The 22,866-nt window shown below is 40.9% G+C and overlaps 1 protein-coding gene across 3 annotated transcripts in view; it reads left to right on the top strand.

The window, feature by feature from the left end:
- The window catches only part of LOC136834427 (alpha-(1,3)-fucosyltransferase C-like), a 107,871-nt gene that overhangs the window by 69,562 nt on the left and 15,443 nt on the right, over positions 1 to 22,866 (top strand). Inside the window, exons 8-10 of one of the 3 annotated variants that reach the window (XM_067097021.1) lie at positions 5,939 to 6,097; positions 6,426 to 6,608; positions 16,184 to 16,382. In XM_067097021.1, the coding sequence (XP_066953122.1) occupies positions 5,939 to 6,097; positions 6,426 to 6,608; positions 16,184 to 16,190 (349 nt within the window). In that variant the 3' untranslated portion in view covers positions 16,191 to 16,382. Of the gene's footprint in view, positions 1 to 5,938; positions 6,098 to 6,425; positions 6,609 to 16,183; positions 16,383 to 22,866 lie in introns of those variants that run through there. The other 2 variants (XM_067097022.1, XM_067097023.1) reach the window with 2 other exon arrangements.

The raw sequence follows: 22,866 nt of genomic DNA, 5'->3' as shown, positions 1-22,866 counted from the left end.
GGTCGTCTTTACACTTACGCCCCCTCGACTTTGGACTACCTTGAAGTGGTGAGGAGGCTCTTGAATCCCAGGAATTTGTTCCCGGGTTTGAGTCCAAGAGTCCCATATATCATTATATATTTGTTTGGATTAATTTTTGTGGAATTTTCCACTTTTGCTAAAATTTATTGGGCCTGTTAAATAGGAAACAATATCATAGCTGGGACTGGGTTTATATCCGAAGCTAAAGAGTTTGAACTATGGCAGGACCTCAACTACCTGATAATGTTCGGACCTGAGAATTATCAGATTGATAGCTCAAAGGCGGAACTATTCTTTAGGGCTGGACCACAGATTCCAGGAGAATCTGGTTCTGGGAATAGGACTCTTGGCATTCCATCCACTTTGCCCATAGCATGATTAGGGTGGGGATGATTGTATTCTTGTAATACTCTCAGTCCTAGCAAGTGGGTTTGGCTTACACGTGGGCCACACTGATCATGTGGTGCCATCCCCTGTGGGGCAGAGTACGGACGCGGACATTTGGGAGTAGGTTCTCACTCATACCATTGGTGGAAGAATAAACTCCATGAAAGGCTGGTGTCTTTTTAAGGTTTTCAGGTTTATTTATTTTTTTTACTTCAGTCTTTATGACAAATAAAAATAAAGAGTCAAGTACCCCTGGGCCCTTTGATGGTGGTGACTCGGCACAGTTGACAACCTCTGTAACCTCCTCTGACAACTTTTCTTTAGAAAAAAAAACCTAATGCTCCAGCACAAAACAAATCCAAAAGAAGTAAATATCATCTTGACCCAACCCTAATTCACTTCGACTCCCTCTTTGAGAGTGGAAGTTGGTCAATGTTTCTATCCTTGGAAACAGAACAGCAAATTTCAGCCCTAAAGTTGGAAAGCTTCTTATTAAAAAGACATCCAACTACAGAAAGGTAGTTCAGACAAATAAAAATAAAGACGTGACTACAACAAAAAATCAACCTGAAAACTATTCATCCATAAAAAAAGTATCGATAATGTGAATGTAAAAGTAAAGAAGCATGGCACTATGAACAGCATTCTGGGTACAATTGTGCTTCCTGAAAATTATGACGAACCGGTCGATAAAAATACTGTATGCTGTTGGGCTCTCTTAAAATGAGATATCCCAAAGCCCAAGATTGTGAGGTATATATTATACCAAGAAAACAGAATAATAAAGTATTAAAAATTTCAAAAATAAAACTTGAGGGTCAAGATCTACCTCAAAAAATAAAAATTTTGGGCCAAAATAGAGAACTGAGACCTTACGTTCCAAAGCTACTACAGTATCAAAATTGTAGTAAGTATGGGCACAAGAAGAAGAACCGCCGAAATGAACTTATATGTGCTTACCGTGGTTCTAACGAACGTGCCACACAATGAAAGTGTAGTGAGCCAAAGTGTGTAAACTGTGGGCAAGATCATCATTCAAGGTCCAAAGAATGTATTTACTATATATATACAGTACAGAATTGAAAATGTTACAAGAGAGAGCAGGGATGTCTATAAAAGAGGTTAAGTTGGAATTAAAAGAGAGAAATTCAAGATCCGTCTAAGAAACACACACATTCTTCAATAACAAGACCAAATAATGAAACAAAAACACGAACAGATAGAAGTAACAGAGCACAGAAAAGTAAATCTTAAGAAAAAATTAATGCTTTAGAAATAAAAACTAAAATGGTAAATAATAAAGAAACAGGTACAAATGAGATGGATAGTATTTTATCCAATTCATTTGAAACAATAATGCAAATAGGAACGCAGGAGGACTGGAAATTAAACATAACAAGAGACCTTTGGAAAGAACACCACCCAAAATGAAGAAACCAACTATCATTAGAGAAACATCGGTCAAACCAAGGACAAAGGATATGAAGAAAGAACAGAAACAAAAACAAAATAAAAAAAATTATACCTCTGTCTCCTAAAATAACAGCAGAACCTATGGATGCAAATATCCGAAACACCAAAGCAGTAGAAGAGATCCATACCATAGATAACAATGACTATGTCAAGGGAGGAGAGATTACACCATCTCCAATAATTGGTACAAGAATAAATGAAACAATAAATATACATAACAAAAGTGGCTGTAACGATTGTTTCACTGAAGTGTGCAGTAATAACAAAAACATAACAAAAGATGGTTTAACAAACATTATAAGAAATTTTATGATACAGAAAAAGGGAAACCACTGATATGAGCACCCATGTAAAAAGGTTGCTTTTGCATTGCACACTCAGTATATTATAAAGAAAAACAAGTAAATGTCGTGAGTAAATTATTAGAAAAAATCCAAGTTGATAATACAAAAAATGAAAGTAAAACTCGACCGATATAACATAATATTTTCAATAGTTGTATTATGCAAGGGAACGTAAATGGTCTGCAGACCAAATTACACCTAGAAGTACAGCGGTTATTAAAAGAATATGAACCAGTGATATTATGTTTACAACATGTCAGCAAAACTGTGTCAGCACTAGGTAAATACACCCTAGCATTAGCATCACGTGAGGAAGAGGGAAATTTAGGTACAGCCATATATGTACGTAACAGAGTAGTTTATGACAAAGTACCTGTAAACATCACTGACTTGCAAATATCAAGTATTAAAATCCGAATAAAAAGCGATAATTATGTAATTTATATTTATACAGCCAACCTAATAAAAATTGCAACATTGATAAGCTTAAAGAATTATCAACAATGCCAAAGAACCTACATTATCAGTAGGTGATTTTAATGCTCACAACTCAATATGGGACTATAATTGTTCAAACTCAAATAGAGCAGGAAGTAAAGTAGAAGAATTTATGGATTCAAGTGACATGTGCTGTATAAATGATGAAGTCAGCACGTATTATTCAAAAACACATGGGACATTTTCTCAGTAGACTTAACTCTGTGTACCCCAGTATAGTAGACAAATTAGACTGAGATACAGTTGATGACTTGTGATCATTTCCCAATATTAATTTCCTTATTACAAAATAATCCTGCAAAACATGTCCCTCACTATAACATTATAAAGCAGATTGGGAGTGATATGAAATGCATGCTACCATAATGAAACTAATAAATTTCTTGTTGATTTCACTAAAATTGCTGCTGATAAAGCAATACCAAAATCAAAACCCCATTCAACAAAACACAAAGTCCCATGGTGGTCTGATAAGCTAACAGAATTGATAAATATAAAACACTCAGTAGGGAGACAACTGGATAATTTGAGTAAAAAATTCAATAAAATGAATAAAACATTACCGATATTAGAAGGAACTTTACAAAAAATGAACATATTACTAGAAATTGATACATTAAAACCTCTCTACAACAAATTATCTGCAAAATTTAAAAAGGAAGTAAGTCAAGGAAGAATCATTTCACTGGGGAAATATGTATCAGATCTCTCTAATAATTCTCCCCATACAAAAAATATGGGAAAAATTCAGGAAAATTAATTGTACACATGTTAAACCACCTAGACATGCCATATTAAAAGATGGAAGAATACTTGATCCTAAAGAAACAAGCAATGTAATAGGAGAACATTAGAGTCTCTCTCTAACTTAGAAGACCATATACATAGAGGATTTGAACAAAAACAAATTACTATAGCCGTCTTTTTTGACATCAAAAGGCATACAATACCACATGGAGGTATACTGTATTAAAAAAATTTCATAAAAACAGCATCCGTGGACATTTACCCTGGTTTATCCAAAACTTTTTGACAGATCGCAGTTTTCTGGTGAGAATTGGTGATGTTCTGTCCAGAACATTTCCACTTGAAAATGGTGTTCCAAAAGGAAGCGTCCTTAGTGGCACACAGTTTACTTTGGCAATAAATGATGATATCAATAATAATCTACCTATTGGAATTAAAAGTAACCTGTATATGGATGATTTTGCCATATATTATTCAGCATCTCGAATTAAACATGCAGAACAAATCATTAATAAAAGCATAATAAAAATAGGTGACTGTGCCTCATCTGTAGGCTTTAAATTTTCCATAGATAAAACTCAAGCAATCATGTTTTATAAAAAATAAAAAGTGGAAAAAAAGGTAATGTGAAAAAATAGATTTAAAAATCAGAAACCATAGTATACTAATTGGCCAAACAGCAAAATTTTTGGGATTAGTATTTGATATTCACACTGGAAAGCCCACATAGCATACATGAAATCAAAATGTAAAAAAACATTAAATCTAATTAGAAAACTATTGAACACTACTTAGGGAACCAATAGATATGCCCTTATTGTACTGTATAAAGCAACAGTGCTGTCTAGCGTTGATTATGGAAGTGAAATATATGGCTCAGCATCAGTCGCAACGCTGAAAACGTTAGACCCAGTTCATAATGAAGGCCTTAGAGTATGTTCAGGAGCCTTTAGATCATCACCAACCTTATCTTTACAGGTTGAATGTGGTGAACTACCTCTCTCTTTCCATAGAGCGCTAGTAACAATGAAGAGTGCTCTGAGAATTCAGACAAGCGAATTTCCAACCAAAAAATTAGAGCTAGAAGATTGTTTGAGTCACTGAATATGAATACACAGTTACCTTCAGTTGCAAAATTACCTCCTCCTTGGACCATGAATAAAATGAAAATTTGTACACACTTAAAATATTTATCAAAAAGTTACTCATATACACCAGAACACCATAGACAACATACAATAGAGCATATAAGCCGAAAAGGTCCACATTACGCAATATACACAGATGGATCTACAGTAAATCAGAACACAGATTGGGATGTGCTGCAGTATCCCAAGACAAAACTTATCAATTCTATCTACGTAATAATGCTTCAATATGCACAGCAGAGCTGTGCGTAATTGCTTCAGTCATAAAATTAATTAAACATCATTCAATAATTTTGTGATTTTTTAGTGACTCGAGAAGCCTTATAGAAGCTATTCAGTACAAACCAAACACTAATATTGTACAACAAATTAAGCTATTACTTCATAAACTATATAATAATGGAAAAAATGTAGAAATATGTTGGATCCCTGACCATGTAGGGATCAAAGGAAATTGAGAGGCTGATAAAGCAGCCAAAGAAGCAACCCATATGACAAGATGACGTGTAAATATCCCTGTTATTGATTATGTAACACACATAAAGGTGGGTATTATAAATAAATGTCAATATACACGAAATGAAGAATCTGAGACTAATAAATTAAAACAAATAAAACCTGATGTTGGAAAGTGGAGGTCATCATATCAGAGAGAGAGACATTCGCAAGTGATTCTGATACATCTCCATATAAGCCACACTCGTCTGACACATGGACACTTAATGAACAGCCCATGTAGCCCTGCTCCCGAGTGTTCACAGTGCAAGTTGATAATAATGGTAAGACGTGTTGTGTGAGTCCCAAAGTATGACCAGCAGTGACGGTCAACTTTTGGAAATAAATCAATAAAGGAAATTTTGTCAGAATCTTTTGCATTTTCAGTCGTTCCGATTTTGATGTTTATGAGGAAATGTGATGTAATTAAAATATAAAAATAAGTAAATATCAAAAGCACGAAAACCCTTAGAGCATTTGTTGAGTTTTAAAAACAAAATTTTAAAATGTTACTTAACTTATTCAGAATTTTAATATACCTTTTTATTGTGTATGTATGAGAACATGAGTAAATGTATTTATTGTGTGTGTGTGTGTTCCAGTATGCTGTACCTTTGTACAGTTTTTAATTCATTTTCATTCATTTACCATCATACTGAAAGACCCTAGACCTGGTATTTTATTCTAATCCTTTGGGCCAGCCCTATGAGAGCTGAAAGTCAGCTCAGTGTTCTGGTTAAACTAATCTAATAATAATAATAATAATAATAATATAATAATAATAATAATAATAATAATAATAATAATAATAATTAACATTTACAGATACAATGTTATTCCTGTAGTTTACGGTTTAACGAATTACTCACTTGTGGCTCCGCCGCATTCCTATATCAACGCTCTCGATTTCGGGTCAGCGAAAGAACTGGCAGAATTCCTCCTCAAACTAGACAAAGATGATAAAGCATACAACGAATACTTTCAGTGAGTACCCTGTTTCTTTCCAGAGCTGAGCACAATACGTAGTAAATTTTGTGAGGATTTTCCTCTTGAGAACATAAAAGGACCGAAGAGTACCAGAAATTTGGAAAGTTAATTCCCACAAGACACTTGCAAGCAAAATCCATTGTTTTTGGATGCATTAGGTCTTCAAAATGAAATACTATTATTGGTAGTAATAGGAATTTATTTGACCATAAAAGTTACTAATTATAGTAACTAAGTCATAGCAGTGACCAGAACAGTTTGGTAATAACATGAACGCTCAGGCAATGATATGCTGCCATTAATCGCTCCTCCATTTTATCCTTAGGTGGAAGCGGTACCACCATTTCACGTCAAGATGGGTTAGGGCTTTGGCGCCCTGGTGCGAACTCTGCGAGCGTCTCCACACGGACAATGAGACCAAGACGAGCGACTTGCATAAGTGGTACACGACAGATGCACATTGCCAGTATTCCTTCGAAAACGCGAGAAACTTTCACATTGCGAAAAAGTAAGTTGTGATTCCCAATTATGCAGTCGTTTCATAATGTTGACAGTGACAGGTTAAATTAGATCACGGCACACATGCTATATACCCCTAAATATATAAAGACGTGTGTGTGATATATATATATATATATATATATATATATATATATATATATATATATATATATATATAATATATATATATATATATATATATATATATATATATATATATATATATATATATATATATATTATATATGTGTGTGTGTATATACGAGTATGTATGTAATATATATATATATATATATATATATATATATATATATATATATATATATATATATATATTATGTATATATGTATATATATTACATATATATGTATATGCATATATATACATATATATATTATATGTGTATATATATATAATATATATACTGTATATATACACAAATATATATGTATATACTGTATCTATATATATGTATATGCATGTATGTATATATATATATATATATATATATATATATATATATATATATATATATATATATATTTATATTTGTGTATGTGTGTGAAAACTGATGGCGTGAATATTTTTATGACTTGTTGAAAGCGTAGGCTAGAAGAGAGGCAGTGCTGCAATGCACAAGAATGAAAATGGTTAGACATACGTTCAAAGTTGCAGGGTAAGAAAAAAAAGTCATGAATTGAGTTTGGTATAGCTGATGTTTTGTATATGGTGCAGTACTTGTTATAGGTAAAAAATAAAAATTGTAAAAACTAATGAAAGTTCGAAAGTCTTTGCAAAAGGAGAAAGTTGGGAGTAAATCTGAGCAATATGAAGGTTATGAGGGTGATTCTAAATGAGTATTGACGTGGATTTCGGGAGAATTGAAGTAGTTGAATTGTACAGGTATTTCGGAGTAAATATAACTGATGATGGTGGGATGAAAGAAGAGGGCAGTTACAAAATAAATAAAGCAAAGAAGATGGCACAGTGTGTGCAAAATATTGGGAGGAGACTTGCAGTGTCTATGGATGCCAAGGTAGGAGTGTATGAAGAAACTATTAAGCCAGCTCATTTTATAGACGTAAAGTATTCATGTTTAATGATGATACAAGAAAGAAGATTGAAGTTGTTTTGATGAACTGTTTGTGTAGTGTATTCTCTACACACCGTGCAGAACCCATCTATCCATACCACATATTTTTCCGGTGACTTTCAACTGAAGGATGAAAACTGCAAATGTACATGGAAGCAGTAAAAAGGGTAGCATAGATCAAAAAACAGACCAGGTGGGTTTGAGTAGTTTTGACCTGGTCTTGTGGAAAGAATGGGGTAACACTGAAATCTTAGGAAAGCGGAGGATAAATATCATGGATCTTTCCTAGGTAGTGACCCCAAGGGTTTTAACCGGGCATGTATCCACCTTTGCGGCGTCTTTAGTACAAGCCCGTTGGGGATAACCGTAAAAACATAAACAAAAGACTGTAAATATATTGGTCCTAGATAACTACCCCCGAAATTTGCTGGGGTCACTATCTAGGAAAGATCCGATAATATTATTATTCAGAAAATGAACCCTTTTCATAAGGAACAAGCCCACAGGGGTCACTGACTTGAAATTCAAGCTTCCAAAGAATACTCGTATGGTGGTCATTCGAAAGAAGTAACAGGTCATGGGAAATACAGAAAGAGGAGATCAATTATTAAAAAAGAGATAAATTAACAAATTAATAAATAGACAAAATGTAAGTAAAATATCAATATACAAGTTTATTGTATTTGGGTAGTAATGCATTGCATCTTCGCTTGAACTTCTGAAGTTCCAGTTGCACAACATCCTCCGGGAGGCTGTTCCGCAGTCCAGCGGTGTGAGGAATAAAGGGCCTCAGGAACTGAGAAGTTCGACAGCGAGGCACATGTACTGCATATTGGCGCTGCTGTTCAGCGAATCTTGTTGCTCTGGGCAGGAGAAGGGTTCGGGGATCAGTTGTTAATGTGAAAGATCTCTGTTAAAAGTCATAACTGCTAATATTAGGAAACGGAAACCTACAACCACGACCTCTTATCTAAAAGAGACAAATCTCTGGCAGAAACAGACATTCACACCGGAGAACAGTATTCTAGTAAAGGAAGGACCAATGACCTGAAACAGGTTGAATTGATTTTATCACTGTTATAAATATATAAGGCCTTATGAAAAAAGTTAAGTATACCTTAGTTTAACCAGACCACCGAGCTGATTAAAAGCTCTCCTACGGCTGGCCTGAAGGATTAGATTTATTTTACGTGGATAAGAACCAATTGGTTAGGTAACCAATTGGACCTACAGCTTATTGTGAAATCCGAACCACTTTATAACAAGAAATGAATTATTATCATCAGAAATAAATTTCTCTAATTTTTCATTGGCCGGTCGGAGAATCGAACGCGGGCCCAGCAGAGTGCTAACCGAGAACGATACCAACCCGTCCAATGAGGAACTAAAGGCCTTATGAACAATACCTAACTTTCGTTTGGCATTTGCTGACACTTTCATTAGATGTTTCTCAAAAGTAAGATGTGAGTCAAAAGTTACACCTAGAATAGTTGAAGCTGAAGGGGAAAATGTGTGGAAAATCTGTAAGAGATTTGCTAATGAATAATGTTTTTGTTTTACTGGAGTTCAGCCTCATACCCCACCGACTACACCATTTACTGATTTGGTCCATGCCCCAACTGAGGCTCAGGGCAGCTTCATTTCTCATAAGTGGAGACTTTACTACACCCAGAAGTTTTGCATCATCGGCATAGTGAACAATCTTGTTTTCCATCCCAACAACCATATCATTTGTGAACACTAAAAATAACAGTGAACCAAGGACACTACCCTGTGGCACTCCAGACATAAGAGGTCTTGGTTCACTAAAGATCCCATCAACAACAACTTGCTGCTGCCTACCTATAAGGAAATCTTGAGGTAATCATGAAACAGCCACCCACTTCAAGATTCTGTAAATAAGTGCCTTGTGATTTACTAAATCGAAAGCAGCACTAAATCTACTGAAATTACTCTGCACTCAAAACCCTTATCAAGTTTCTCTGTAAATGGCATGTCAAGTCTAAAAGAGCATCACGGGTACCTAACTGCTAACAGTCCTTTAGATTTCACATATTTACATGGTAGCTTAAAAGTAAATTTTTCAGCAGCTTTGGAGAACACGATGAGAACATAGATTGGCCAGTAGTAACTGCAGCAGATATACCACTCTTTGGAACAGGTACTATTTTACTAAGCTTGCACTTATTATACCAAGATACTACATTAACATAAAAATCTGTAGAATCTTCTAATCTTGGGAGACAACACACTTGAAACATTTTTTAAAAACAAAGGGAAGAAACCATCAGAATCTTCTCCACCCTAGCTATCAAGATTATCCAAAATTTTCTTAACATCCCTGGAGCGAATTGCAGATTTTGTAAGAATAGGTTCAGGATGATAACTATCCAGGAGAGGGTCATTCTCAGCAGATTCCTTAGCTTCAAAAGCCCGATGAAAGCAGTTCAGCTTTTTTTCCAAGGGCCAGTAACGTATCTACCATCGTCTGTTAGTAGTGATGGAATGGAAGACGAGCCTGACCCAAAGATAGATGATGCCAATTTGGTCCACCACAGTTGAGGCCGAATAATTCCTACAAGTTTTTTTCTCTTCAAGGAATTATTATATTTTCTCTCGGCTGTATGGTAAGTTCTATTCGCAGCAAAAAGCGAGACAACAAGAATAGTGTAATTTTCATGTGAAACATTTCATCTCCATGTGATGAATTCAGTCTGTTTGTCATGGTAAGCTCGTCTACATGCATCATCAAACCATGTCTGGCCATTTGTCCTGAATTTGATGACCTTTCCAGGGACATACCTTATTAAAATAGCCATCAGCATTTCATTTCATTTCTTCTTGGGATCAAGATCTAATATAGCATCTGAAACATTAAGTGCCTGACAAGCTTCAGTAATGCGATCCCAGTTGGCTGTAGATTTCAACCAGACCGTTTTTCCAGTGGTGGCATTATGAATATATTGATTGACAGATATGTCCATCTCAGTGGTGCATGATCAGTAGTGCCAATTCACATACCCTGGACTTGACAATAGCTGGAACATCTGTGAATATTGAATATGGGGTCTAATCTACTACCAGAAATATGTATGGGTTCCTCAGTTAGCTGGACAAAATCAGAGGATACACAAAACTCAAGAACAGACCGGCCATGTTGGTTTGTGGAATCTGAATTTAGCCATTCGCTGTGCTTTGCAGTACAGACTCCACAAATATCCAATGAAGCATTTGAATACTGTGACTAGGCCATGTAAATCCTTTCCAAAAGACAGGTATGTATAGAATCGTCGATATTTGGATTACGTAAGCAGCAAATACTTAAACAATGTAGAAATTACTGAAAATTTTTAAACAAAGAACTTCATGGCAACTACAGTATAATCTGTTCAACATTCTAAGATCGCTAGGGTGGGGCCAAGAAAAGAATTATACAGCATTGCCAGATCTATTTATCCTTTTAAATATCACCCCTAGGTTAATCCCTTGTTTATAGCTTTACCTGACGTGTGTCATTTACTGTACTGCACTTTGTTTTCTAAAGAAACGAGTAACTTTTGGTTGTTCTTAATGATTTTCCATTCTTTGCGTGCTTTTTGGAAGTAGTAATCATAGTTCTTATACTAACACCATAATGTGTTTAATGCATTAACACTTAAAATTTGCTTGGTGGTTCGGCAGGAATGGCTTTTCAAGCCATTTGATTATTGTCCATATTCCATATTAGCATTTATGGTTACTTGACTGTATTTTTTCAGTGCTTCTGCAGTTTAAATAAGCTACTCATCATTCAGGAAAGGAAAATAAATTACTGTTAATTACAGGGCACCGTTGTTGTTACTTTAATATGAAATATTTTAAAATAATATAAACAGTTTACTTGTCCTGGGAGTAAAGATGTTGGCTGTGGGCAGATTTGATCCGTTTTGTGAATCCTTGGGCTATCAATACTGTCCAGTGACTGGCTGCTTGAGGTGACCACTGTTGTTATTGTTTTAGATCGAGCTGGCCATACAAATGCCCTCGCTGACCATGTGTCAGGGAAACTGAGGCTTGGCAGCGGCAGCCAAAAATTATGCCATGTCTCTTTGTTTTTATAAAGATAAATTAGGCTTGTACTGCAAATATGTGAAGCCTAATATGTTTCCATGTTATCTTTCAATGAATTACACTTCTTTTTTAAATTTCACTTGAACAAGCTCTAACAAGGCAAAACTTTTAATCATAACGAGACGTTTGACATCGCTGTATTCTTTTCCTGGCCCCACCCCAGCGACTTAGAATGTTAAACAGACTATACACTCCAAATTTTTCTGACGATAAATAGGTCGTCATCGTCCGGGCTTAGCGTACAGTATACAGCCATACCTTGCACATGTGGGGCGTTACGACAATAAAGTCGGCCATCAAACCCTGGGATTAAAAACTCGCCTTTGACTTGTTACCACTGTACCTACAAGAGTCTCAGATAAAACATCAAATCGTAGCTATGGTCAGAACTCTGGAGATTATGAAATTTTACCTTAAGCCCCAAATATTTTAGTGACATGTGTACTTATGCAAGCAATGGCCATAACCTCTGGTAAGTGCAAATGTGTGCTAGATTGAGGTGAATTGCAGGGTGTGTAAGGGATTTGACGTCTTGCTTATGAGCACTAGTATAATTATAGTTAGGTTATGAAGCGGCCAATGCTGTGGTAGTTCATACAAAATTCACTAGTATTCAAGTATGAATGGAGACGACTGTTTTCTGATATTTTCCTAAAGCAACCCATTTTAGGTATAAATATATTACTTATATATACTGTATATATGTATGTATGTATATATATATATATATATATATATATATATATATATATATATATATATATATATATATGTCAGGCTGCTTGCCATGAGGATAAAAAGATGGCTCTAATTTTGACCTTTGATGACAACACCTGACTAAGGGTGGCTGTGCTCTGGTGAACAGAAAGGTTGAAAAGTGAATATACTCAGAAATTACCAATAAGCTAAGGGATGGAGGTAAACTTATGTTGTCCACAAAATAGTACATTCACCAAAAGATATCAGAAAATGAAATAATTACAGGAGCTATTAATGGAGCTCTGTGGCACTACCAAAATTATGTTACTAAAATCACAAACACTATATAAAAATGCCACAAAACTGCAGGCTTTTAACACTACACCTTCGTAGGCCAACAAGCACTAGGTATGAGCGAGGACCCGAAGAATGCACAGGATGGGGTACATTAAGCAAGAATGGGGCCGCACTGATAGTCCGGATATCTTGACCGGATATGGCACCGTTGATCTACAGTCGATATCACACAACAGGTACTCGAACCAAGAATCTGCAATAGCAAGAATGTTGGAAACACATGAAGGGACTTGAGTAGTAACGATCTTGGAATACATAAGCAAAATATCAAAACACTGGTTATGTAACAGTTACTGTAAAAACACATGTACACAGATTAACACAAGTATATGCCACTATTGAGAACACAATCAAAATCACAACACTCTCTGAGGGAAAGTAAAGGTTATGGATATTGGAAAATGGGAGAACAGGTGGAAAACAGGTAGGATAAAACTGGTGAGGCCGATAAACAACTTCCAATTACATTACCTTAGTCCATGGGCAAGACATGAGGTTTGTAGAGCCCGGTTTCCGCAGTAGGGCGTCAATGGAATCGTTGTCACTTAGAGTTCCCCACCATAGAGGAAATAAGACAAAGTATAAGGGTGCTGATGGGCTAGCAAGACATCAGCATGCAGAGGGTAAGGCAGCTGGTTAAGACAATCTTGAGTGTGACAGCATAAGGGCGACTTCAAGTACGACTCAATCAGGGTCTCATGGTAGACTTCTGGACAGAGAGACATCGTCAGGATAACTAGCAGAGTGACGTCTTGGGAAAACTAGCAGGGTGACGCCTCAAGAGTGACTAGCAAAGAATGGTCCATCAGAGCCTGCATATATACGACAATCAGCGCCGTCGGTGGTCGTGTTTTGACATTTCTGACAGCCTTTTCTTAATAGGGTCACCTATTGTCCTCTTCTCGGGGCACATTGCTAATCTGGCCGGGTACCTGGAAAAGTCGTTGAGTGCCGGCCGATGAAAGGTTCAAGGAGGAGAGGTAACCATGGTATGATAATTAGATGGGAGAGTCGAGGATGAGTAGGCAGGGATGTAGGTGTGGGTCAGGTCAAGACGGTGACCCTTAATGGCATGGCAGGTAGTTGAAATGGAGGGGAAACCCCTCAGAGCAAAGTGACAAGATTGGCTAACAACAGTGGCTAGGGAAAGAAGTCTCAAAGGGGTCACAGTAATTGCAATCAGCTGCTGAAATCATCACCTCAAGTGAGGATTACTAGGGTCAGGTCAAATCAGTAATGACTTGGGGTACAGTCGTGCATTAGTATCTCATTTAACACCTGCGTTGGCTTAACTCAAAAGGGAACACTCGAGTGAAAACTCCCAAAACAACTACAGTAGTACCTCTTTCAAAATGTACATTAACTTATATTCGGAAAGGAAAAATTTACATTAACTTATATACAAAAATCAAGAAAACAAGGTGTTTGTGACTATATATATATATATATATATATATATATATATATATATATATATATATATATATATATATATATATATATATATATATATATATATATATACATATCTCATAGTCACAGGGAAAATGGGTTAGAAGCAATACCAGAACCAGTCAGGACCTACTAAGGGATTCAGAGCTGATGAAACACGGTTTTCGGCAACACTTTATCAAAGCATCAGATAAAGGTGAAAGTTGGGAAGTCTATATTTTATAACCCTACCTAATTTTTGCAAGTATTATTTAGTACCTAAGTTCAATAGTTCTGGTACTTATCAGAGTAAAAGTGTGTTTCGTATGCCAGAGCCATCAAAATCGCAGGTAAGGGATTTGAACACAATTGTGAACTTAGCCTATGATGTTATGAGGCTCCAACCACAGTGAAGAGAAGCTTACATACGGGGAAAACGTCTCTTCACTATGGCGAGAAAGGATTTGTCATCGTCCCCTTGACTGCATACTACTCTCAATGGTTTTATTATTTTTTATTATTATTATATTATTATTATTATTATTATTATTATTATTATTATTATTATTATATATTATGTGGAGGTTTCGTCGAAACTTCCACAGCAGTTGTTGAGACTAAGTTGTTAGCTTGAAATTCTTCCATTTTCTTGATATTCATATTGTTTCTACTTTACAAATAATTCAATGTATGTAATTCATCCACATAACGAACCAGCCTTTAGCTCATTTGTTAGATCTACATCTATTCAGGGTGGGAATACAGACAATCCGTTTTGTTTTACCTTAGGTTTCGACACACTAGCCTTCTATTTACAGCAAGTCAGGAGTGGTCACTAGAAGCAGAATTCAGATGAAAAGAGGTCTGCTCAATTCCTTCCAAATCCCCATGTAAGCAGGGCTTTGTCTACCTCCTTACTGCGTCAGTAGATGAATTGCTGTAAAGAGAACGAAAAAAGGGACCTTGAGCAGGTACCTCTAGGATACGTCATCGCCCACATAGTTAGCCCAGGTGGGAGGCGATTCCACCCAACTGGGGAGACCTTGTCTCTTTTGGCCTTGGATTGTCTAACAGCTCCTGCCCACACTTCTGGGGTGGCCAAGTAACTATTACCCACTATAGAAATGATTACCTATTTATGCCATAGTAAATCTTGCCACGGGTCTTCTCGCTTGTATACAAAGTGGTGAGCCGTAGCACAAATACAGTCTTGCAACCACAGGGAAAATTCCATATCCTGCTGGCCATTATCAGATTTGTTGAAGCCTGGGCTGTGTAAACGTTAGTGACATATTGCCTACCTGGTGGATGGGCGGAGCCTCATGACATCATATTATGCTTAGCCACAAATGGTTTTAGGATCCTTGTCTGTGATTTTCTCGGTTCTGGCATCGGCGATTTCGTTTTACTCTATAAATATCAAAACTACCGAACTTAGGTACTAAATAATACTTGCAAAAATTAGGTAGGGTTATAAAATATACACTTCCGAACTTCACCTCTACCTGATGCTCTGATAAAAAGGTGTTGCCAAGAAACCATGTTTCATCAGCTCTGAATCCTGTAGTAAAACCATTCTTTTACTTTTTCCCATGGTTATGAGATATATAAATCACGTCAGTTTACAGTTTATATATATATATATATATATATATATATATATATATATATATATATATATATATATATATATATATATAATTTCCGTGAGTATAAGCATGTCAATAAATTTACAATTTGCCTGAATCATGGTAAGCTTAGCATAACACTCCTTGTCAACAGTAAACTTAATTAATTGCTTTTTCTTGTATGTAATCATTGTAAATAACCATAATATGTTTACAAGTGAACAAAACATCTTTTAACTGACCTTGAATGACTTTTGTTTCAGAACATAGGAGGTTTGTGTCCGGGATGTCATCCTTTGTCATAACAAGCTGGCTGAATCTGAAACAGTAATAACAGCAATCGAAAAGTGCTCACATTTTTATCTTAGAGTGAAGGCTACTAAGATGCAAAATCTTTGTGTGTTCTGCCGTCCAGAGCGTCCTCGGGACATATTTGATATAAATAAATTATTATTTATAACAGAAAGCTTTTAAATCATTCATCCTAACTTGTTGCGTGGATAAATTTTTAAACAGCAGTGATTCACAATATTTTTTTTTTACAATGTCCGGCAGCCTAAGTCATCACTCATCAAGGTATTAGGTTATTCAGTCACTGGCAGACGTATAGTAATAAAGTAGCCTATATTAGATTTGCAAGTTTTAAGATTCGAGATCTACTCTCCCAATGGATATGTTCAGTTAGAGCCGAGAGTATTTTTAACATATTTTCTTTTTTATTCAGGGTTTGTACATATGCTTGTTACTATGACATTTTGAATTCTATGACATTTTCTCTACAACACTGAACAAGTAGACGCTGCTCATGTGGTCGAATGGTTCGGTGTTGTGCGCAAATCCACGAGTTTCTCTGTGAGAGAGGTGCGGAATAATGAACAGGAAGACAAGTACTGCTAGTTTATTGATGAAGCGATCCGCTTATAAAGCGGCATGCAAATGCTTGCGTATAACGCAGAGACCGCGGGTGCAAAGATTTACAGTTGACCTGAGGTTAAACTATTTCTCTACAAAAACAGGACAAGTACATACAGAAAACATAATGATTAACAATGTATGGTCTGTTCCAAAAATACTCTGTTACGTATACATAATGCATGGTCACTTGAACAGACAATAAAATATACAATTCACAATAATGATGATAATGTGTTCGGCCGACCCAGGTCGAATGTGAAGGCACCGCAGAAAATGGGATGTTCATTACAGAGAAAGCGTTGAGCGGGTGTGGCGGAATTCAAAAACACAAAACACACAACACAGATACATAGAACATATAACCACACACAACACTCATCCTGATCCTCGGTTGCTGGGAGATGGATTAAGGTGTCCACGGTCGCCAACACAGCACACAAAACCACACAAACAAAACTGAAAACAGACTCTCAACCAACAAACGAGCAAAAGGAAAGAGACACATGCACCATCAATGTCGGTAACCGGTATCCAAAACTCAGACGAACTGACCGTCCACTTTCAGGTTGAACCTCAACTCAAGACTCCCCAAAACCGAAATCTCCTTCACATTTTCACAGACAGACAGCGCCGTAAACAAACTCCAACTAACGACCCTTATCCCTCATCCAACAACCGAAACACACACTAACGACAATTAGACTCGCTCTCTCTCTCTCTCTCTCACTCAGAACTTACGTTACTTTACAAAACCATCTCAAACGGCAAACTAAAACTCTCTCTCTCTCTCACACAGAACGTTGGGAAATGCTAAGTAAAAATTCATTCATCCCTCTATACGGGGACTTTACAATACTCCCCCGCAAGACGTAGGTAATGCCTGATCAAAGCAGGTATCTGCTGGGGCAACAGAGGGGGGCCCGCTTTCTCGATGTGAACTGGATGGGGTGATTGCCTTCCCTGGCGCCCTCTGAAGCGGTGTGTTGGGGTGCCCCTCTGTCTGGTTTCGGGGTTTTCCGGGGACGCCCACAACGTTTTCCTGCGCATGGAGCTGGCTGGGGGTGTTGCTATATTCTGCGGGAAGCTTTGAGAACCGGCCCCGATGTCCTCCTCCAGGAATGTGGGCTTGAGGCGGTCTACCGATATCCAGTCTTCCCTTCCGTGGACGGCTACCCGGAATGCCTTTTTGTCCCTTTCAAGCACAAGGAAAGGTCCTCTGTAGGGCCTGGTTAAGGGTGGCTGCACGGCATCATCCCTGACGAAGACGTGGGTGGTGGAGGACAGGCCAGGAGGCATGAAGAGGGACGTCCTGTCGGTGTATATCCCCTGGCAGGGGGCGAACTTCCCAACCCTGTCACGGAGCCTCTGCGTTGCTATGTCGTCCGTCTTCTGCGACCAGTTCCCCTGGAACTACCAGGGTCTCCCCGTAGACTTTTTCTGCTGAGGAGGGGTCGCCGTTGGCTCTGGGGGCGGTTCTCAATCCGAAGAGGAACCAGGGCAGCTAGTATTTCCAATTCTCGGAGGTGCAATGAGCCATGGGGGACGCCTTCAGGGACCTGTGGAACCTTTCCACCATTCCATTGGCTGCGGGGTTGTAGGCGGTGGTGCTGTGATGAGTGGTCCCCAGCAGGCATGCCAGGGTGGTCCACAGCTCTAATAGGAAAGCGGGACCTCTGTCTGTCGTTATGTGGTCCGGGACACCAAACCGGCTTATCCAGCTGGAGAGGAGGGCTTCTGTGCATGCACTGGAGGTGGCTTCTTCCATGGGCGCGGCTTTGGGCCACATGGTGAAGCGGTCGACGACTGTTAGAAGGTATCTTGCTCCTCCTGATGGGGGAAGAGGACCCACTACGTGGACATGGACGTGCCCGAAGCATCTCTTCGGCTGGGGAAACTCGCCCAACCCAGACTCTGTGTGCCGCCCTACTTTGCTGGCCTGACACTGCATGCATTGCCTTGCCCAGGCCATCGCGTCCTTCTGTAAGCCGTGCCAGACGAACTTCTCCGTCAGTAGCCTGGCCGTCGTCCTTCCGAAGGCCGAAGGGGTGGGACAGGATGTGGATGACATTGAAGACCAGCCGACATCGGGAGGCGGGCACCAGGGGCGGGGCGGCCAGTGTTCACGCCGGCTCAACAGTGTGACCCTCCAGGGCTGAGGGGCACATCCTCCCACTTCAGCGACGTGACAGCTGTGTGGTAGGCTGGGGTCTCTGGGTCAGCAGCCTGTTTGTGGGCGAGATCCTCTTAGTTGATCCCGAGCTGCACTGCATCGATCTCGATCCTCGAGAGGGCGTCGGCTACTGGGTTCTTCCTGCCGGGGAGGTATTTGATGGTGCAGGTGAACTCCGCGAAGTGCCGCTGCTGCCTAGAAGACCATGGGTCCCCTAGCTTCGTGAAGGCATGGACCAGCTGCTGGTGGTCAGTCCAAATCGTGAAGGGCGTCCCCTCCAGGAGGAACTTGAAGTGACATACCACCTGGTATACTGCGAAGAGTTCCCAGTCGAAGGTGCTGTAGCGGGACTTGGTGGGGCTGACCTTCCTGCTGAGGAAGGCAATGGGCTGAAGGGTCCCGCTGATGACTTGTTCCAGGACGGCTCCGCAGGCAACGTTGCTAGCATCCGTTGTCAGCTGGAGGGTAGCGTTGGGGTCCTGGTGGCCAAAGATGTTGTGTTGGCGAGGGCGGCCTTCGTCAGGAGGAGGGCCTTCTGCTGGTCGGGGCTCCACACTAAGGTCTTTGGACGACCCTTGAGGACCTCCGTCAGGGGGGCCATGGTGTGTGTGATCCCTGGGATGAATCTCCTGTAGTAGTTAACCATTCCGAGGAATTCTTGTACGGCCCTGATGGAGGTAGGGGTGGGGAACTTCTCGACAGCCTCGACCTTCGACGACATTGGGCGGATGTCCCCTGGGGATATCTCGTGGCCCCGGAATTCCACCTTCTCGACGCCGAAGGTGCACTTGTCGAACCTGACAATGAGGCCACTCTCCTGCAGGCTCTGCAGGACCTTCTGGATGTGCCACAGGTGTTCCTTTTGGGGTCTGGGAAAAATTACAATATCATCGACATAGCAGATGCAGAAGTCCAGGTCCCCCAGGATGCTGTCCATCAACCTCTGGAAGGTCGCACCCACGTTCCTCAGGCCGAAGGTGGAGAAGGCAAAGACGTAGGACCCGAAAGGCATGACAATGGTGGATTTGGGGATGTCTTCTGGCACTACTGGTACCTGAAAATATGATTTTAAGAGATCTAACTTTGAGAATATTTTGGCCCCGTGGAAGGAGGCCGTTAGGTCCTGCATGTTTGGTAGAGAGTAGTGGTCATGTTCTGTAGCGAGGTTCAGCTGCCTGTAGTTGCAGCAGGGCCCCCAGGTGCTGTCTGCTTTCTGCACCGTGTGAAGGGGGGAGGTCCACGGGCTGGGAGCCTTTCTCCATATGCCCATCCTTTCCATCTCGCCAAAGGCCTTCTTGGCCTCCTGAAGGCGCTGTGGGGGAAGCCATCGGAACTTCGCGTGTGTCAGGGGCCCTTTGTTTTGATGCGATGATATATCCCCTCTTTGGCAGGGGCCCCGGGCACCTGGCGAAGCTCGGCTTTGAAGACTTCTGGGAATTCCTTCAAGAGGAAACCATACTGGTGGGGTGCGACGGAACAGACGGTAGGCTCCCTGGGGCCCGGCGACAAGTGCAGGGACTGGCAGGACTCGATGTCCAGCAGGTGTTTGCGCCCGACGTCGACTGCCAGTCCGAAGTGGACGAGGAAGTCCGCACCCAGGAGCGGGGTCCTAACATCCATGATGGTGAATTTCCACCTGTACCATCCAGCCAAGGATGGAGATGAACAGGAGCTTGGTGCCATAGGAGAGGATGGGGGACCCATTGGCAGCCGTCAGGGAGGCAGTCGGGTCCGGCGGACGTCTGCGGTCCTCTCTGGAAGGCAGGAACGCTGACCGCATGGCTTCAGTGTCGATCAACATCATCCTGCCGGAGATGGTGCCGCGGACGTAAAAGCCTACTGGTGCGGGGCCCCCGGGTGTTTCAGTTGCTGCTGCCATGGCAGCCTGTGTGGGTGGCCACCGCCTCCCCCATTTTTTTGGAGGGAAGAAAAGGCAGGGGGCTTCGCATCTCGGGCAGCTTTCCTGAACCTCTGGTGGTAATAGCAAAGCCCCCGACCTCTCCTCCTTCTGCTGGTGGGATGGCTTCCTCTGGGCAACAACATTGACACCTCTGTGTGTCCTCCGGTTGGAGGCAGTTGATGGGGTGTGCGGCGTGGACACCCCGCTTTGCCGCCTTCGTGGAGTCCGTCAGCTGCTGTGTCACCCTGATCAGGTCCTTGACTGGCAGGGTGTATGCATCTGTGATCTGCCCACGGACCTCTGGCAGTAGCTGCCGCGGGAAGATCTCCCTCAACAGGCTGATTTCTTTGCGCCTGCCGCTGCTATCAGTCTCAGGGAGGAGGAGGAAGTCCTGGAGGGCATGCCACGTTTCCGAGAGGTTTCCCTCCTGCCGGAGGTTGAGGGCGAGGTCGAGGGCGCGGGCAGCTTTCTCGGAGACCGGCAGGGAGCAGGTCTCAATGAGAGTGGTTTTTAACTCCTGGAAGGTGGCGGGGCTCAACATCGTCATTAACCACGGGACGTTTGTCTTATATATCTCCTCCAGGAGGGCGTTGATGGCGATGTCCGCCTTCAACACCTCGTCGGTTAGGCCTGCTACCCTGAATTGCCCCTCAACCCTGTAGAACCAGGACGCTGCGTTTTGGTGGGTGAATGGTGGCAGCCTTATGCTGAGCGCCGCCTTTGGTTGGTCCGTCAGGGGGGTCATCGCGCGGGGTGCAGGTACCAGCACGGAGGAGTGCGCGGGAGGGGGTTGCACGAGGGAAGAGTCTGCGTCCGAGAAGTTCGCGGTAATTTGTATGTGGTTGGGAATGTCTGCGTCCATGCTCATTCCATGCTCTCACTTGGAGTGTGAGGGAACACCACGTCAATATATGCTTGGAAGCGTGCCATGTGGGTCCGCTACTGACACTGGTGACCTGCTGACGAGGGTCGGTAACGCCCGAACGCTTTGTTGGAGCACCGTAGTAGTTCGTTATGAGCGTAGGTTGGTTCATCAGGCCAATGATCCAAGTGCTTCTAGCCTTCATTTTTAGTGAAGGATGTAAGTGTAGGCTAACTAAATTTTGCTATGGTGCACATACCAGGTGCAGTAATTGTAGGGGACAGGTATATTTGAAGGGGAATACTTGTGACAAGTGTAAGGATTGGGATGAAAGGAAGTGGAAGGTTCTTCAATCTCACCTTAGTAAACTTGAAAAGAATAGGAAGAGGTAGGCGGCCATTAGGGCTGAGAGTAGAGCTTCGATTAGCCAAGATTCTTTCCCTAAGCCTAAGATCTTAGTCTTGCTATTCCTTCTAACCCGGGTCACGATCTTTCTCCTATTCCCGGTCGTCCTTCTATCATTCCACATACAGTACTCCCTTGCTAAGCTGCCATGCTTCTAACCCTGATGCCATTGCCAGCCTCGAATCCAAGTTCGATAAGAAGTTGAGTCTTGTAGTGAGTTCAGTGTCTGAGATAGGGGCATCCCTAAAAGTCATAACTGACAAAGTGTTTTGTCAGAAAGTGTCTTGTGAAGTGCAAGTGGAGGAGGTGGCTTCTTGTCCCGCCAGCTCTCCTAGACGAAGGTCACTGTCCCGCTCCCCTAACCCTGGGAGAAGACATACCAGAGATCCAAGGGAGGCTGGTGGGGTTTGCCCACAGGTTGCTGGCCCCTCAGTCGAACCTGTTGCAAAATCCCAGGTTTTGACAGATGGCCGTTGGAAAGACATGTCATAGGATGTGCGTCATTTGTCTTCCAGCTTGGATTCTGGTTCTGATCACAGGCATTGTAGGCGGTTCTTCGATTCTTCCCGGCCATTGAAGAGGCATGTGGACGACACTGGTCGGTCTTCCCCACTTCCTATTAAGCGGTACAAGGAGGCTTTCAGCAGCCCACAGCCTTCTTGCAGCTTTGCGGTGGATCCCTCAGTCTTTGCAT

The sequence above is a fragment of the Macrobrachium rosenbergii genome, chromosome 53 (assembly GCF_040412425.1).
Source record: "Macrobrachium rosenbergii isolate ZJJX-2024 chromosome 53, ASM4041242v1, whole genome shotgun sequence".
NCBI lineage: Eukaryota > Metazoa > Arthropoda > Malacostraca > Decapoda > Palaemonidae > Macrobrachium > Macrobrachium rosenbergii.
Note: the sequence above shows the minus strand (reverse complement) of the source record. Positions and strands in the feature narration are given on the sequence as shown.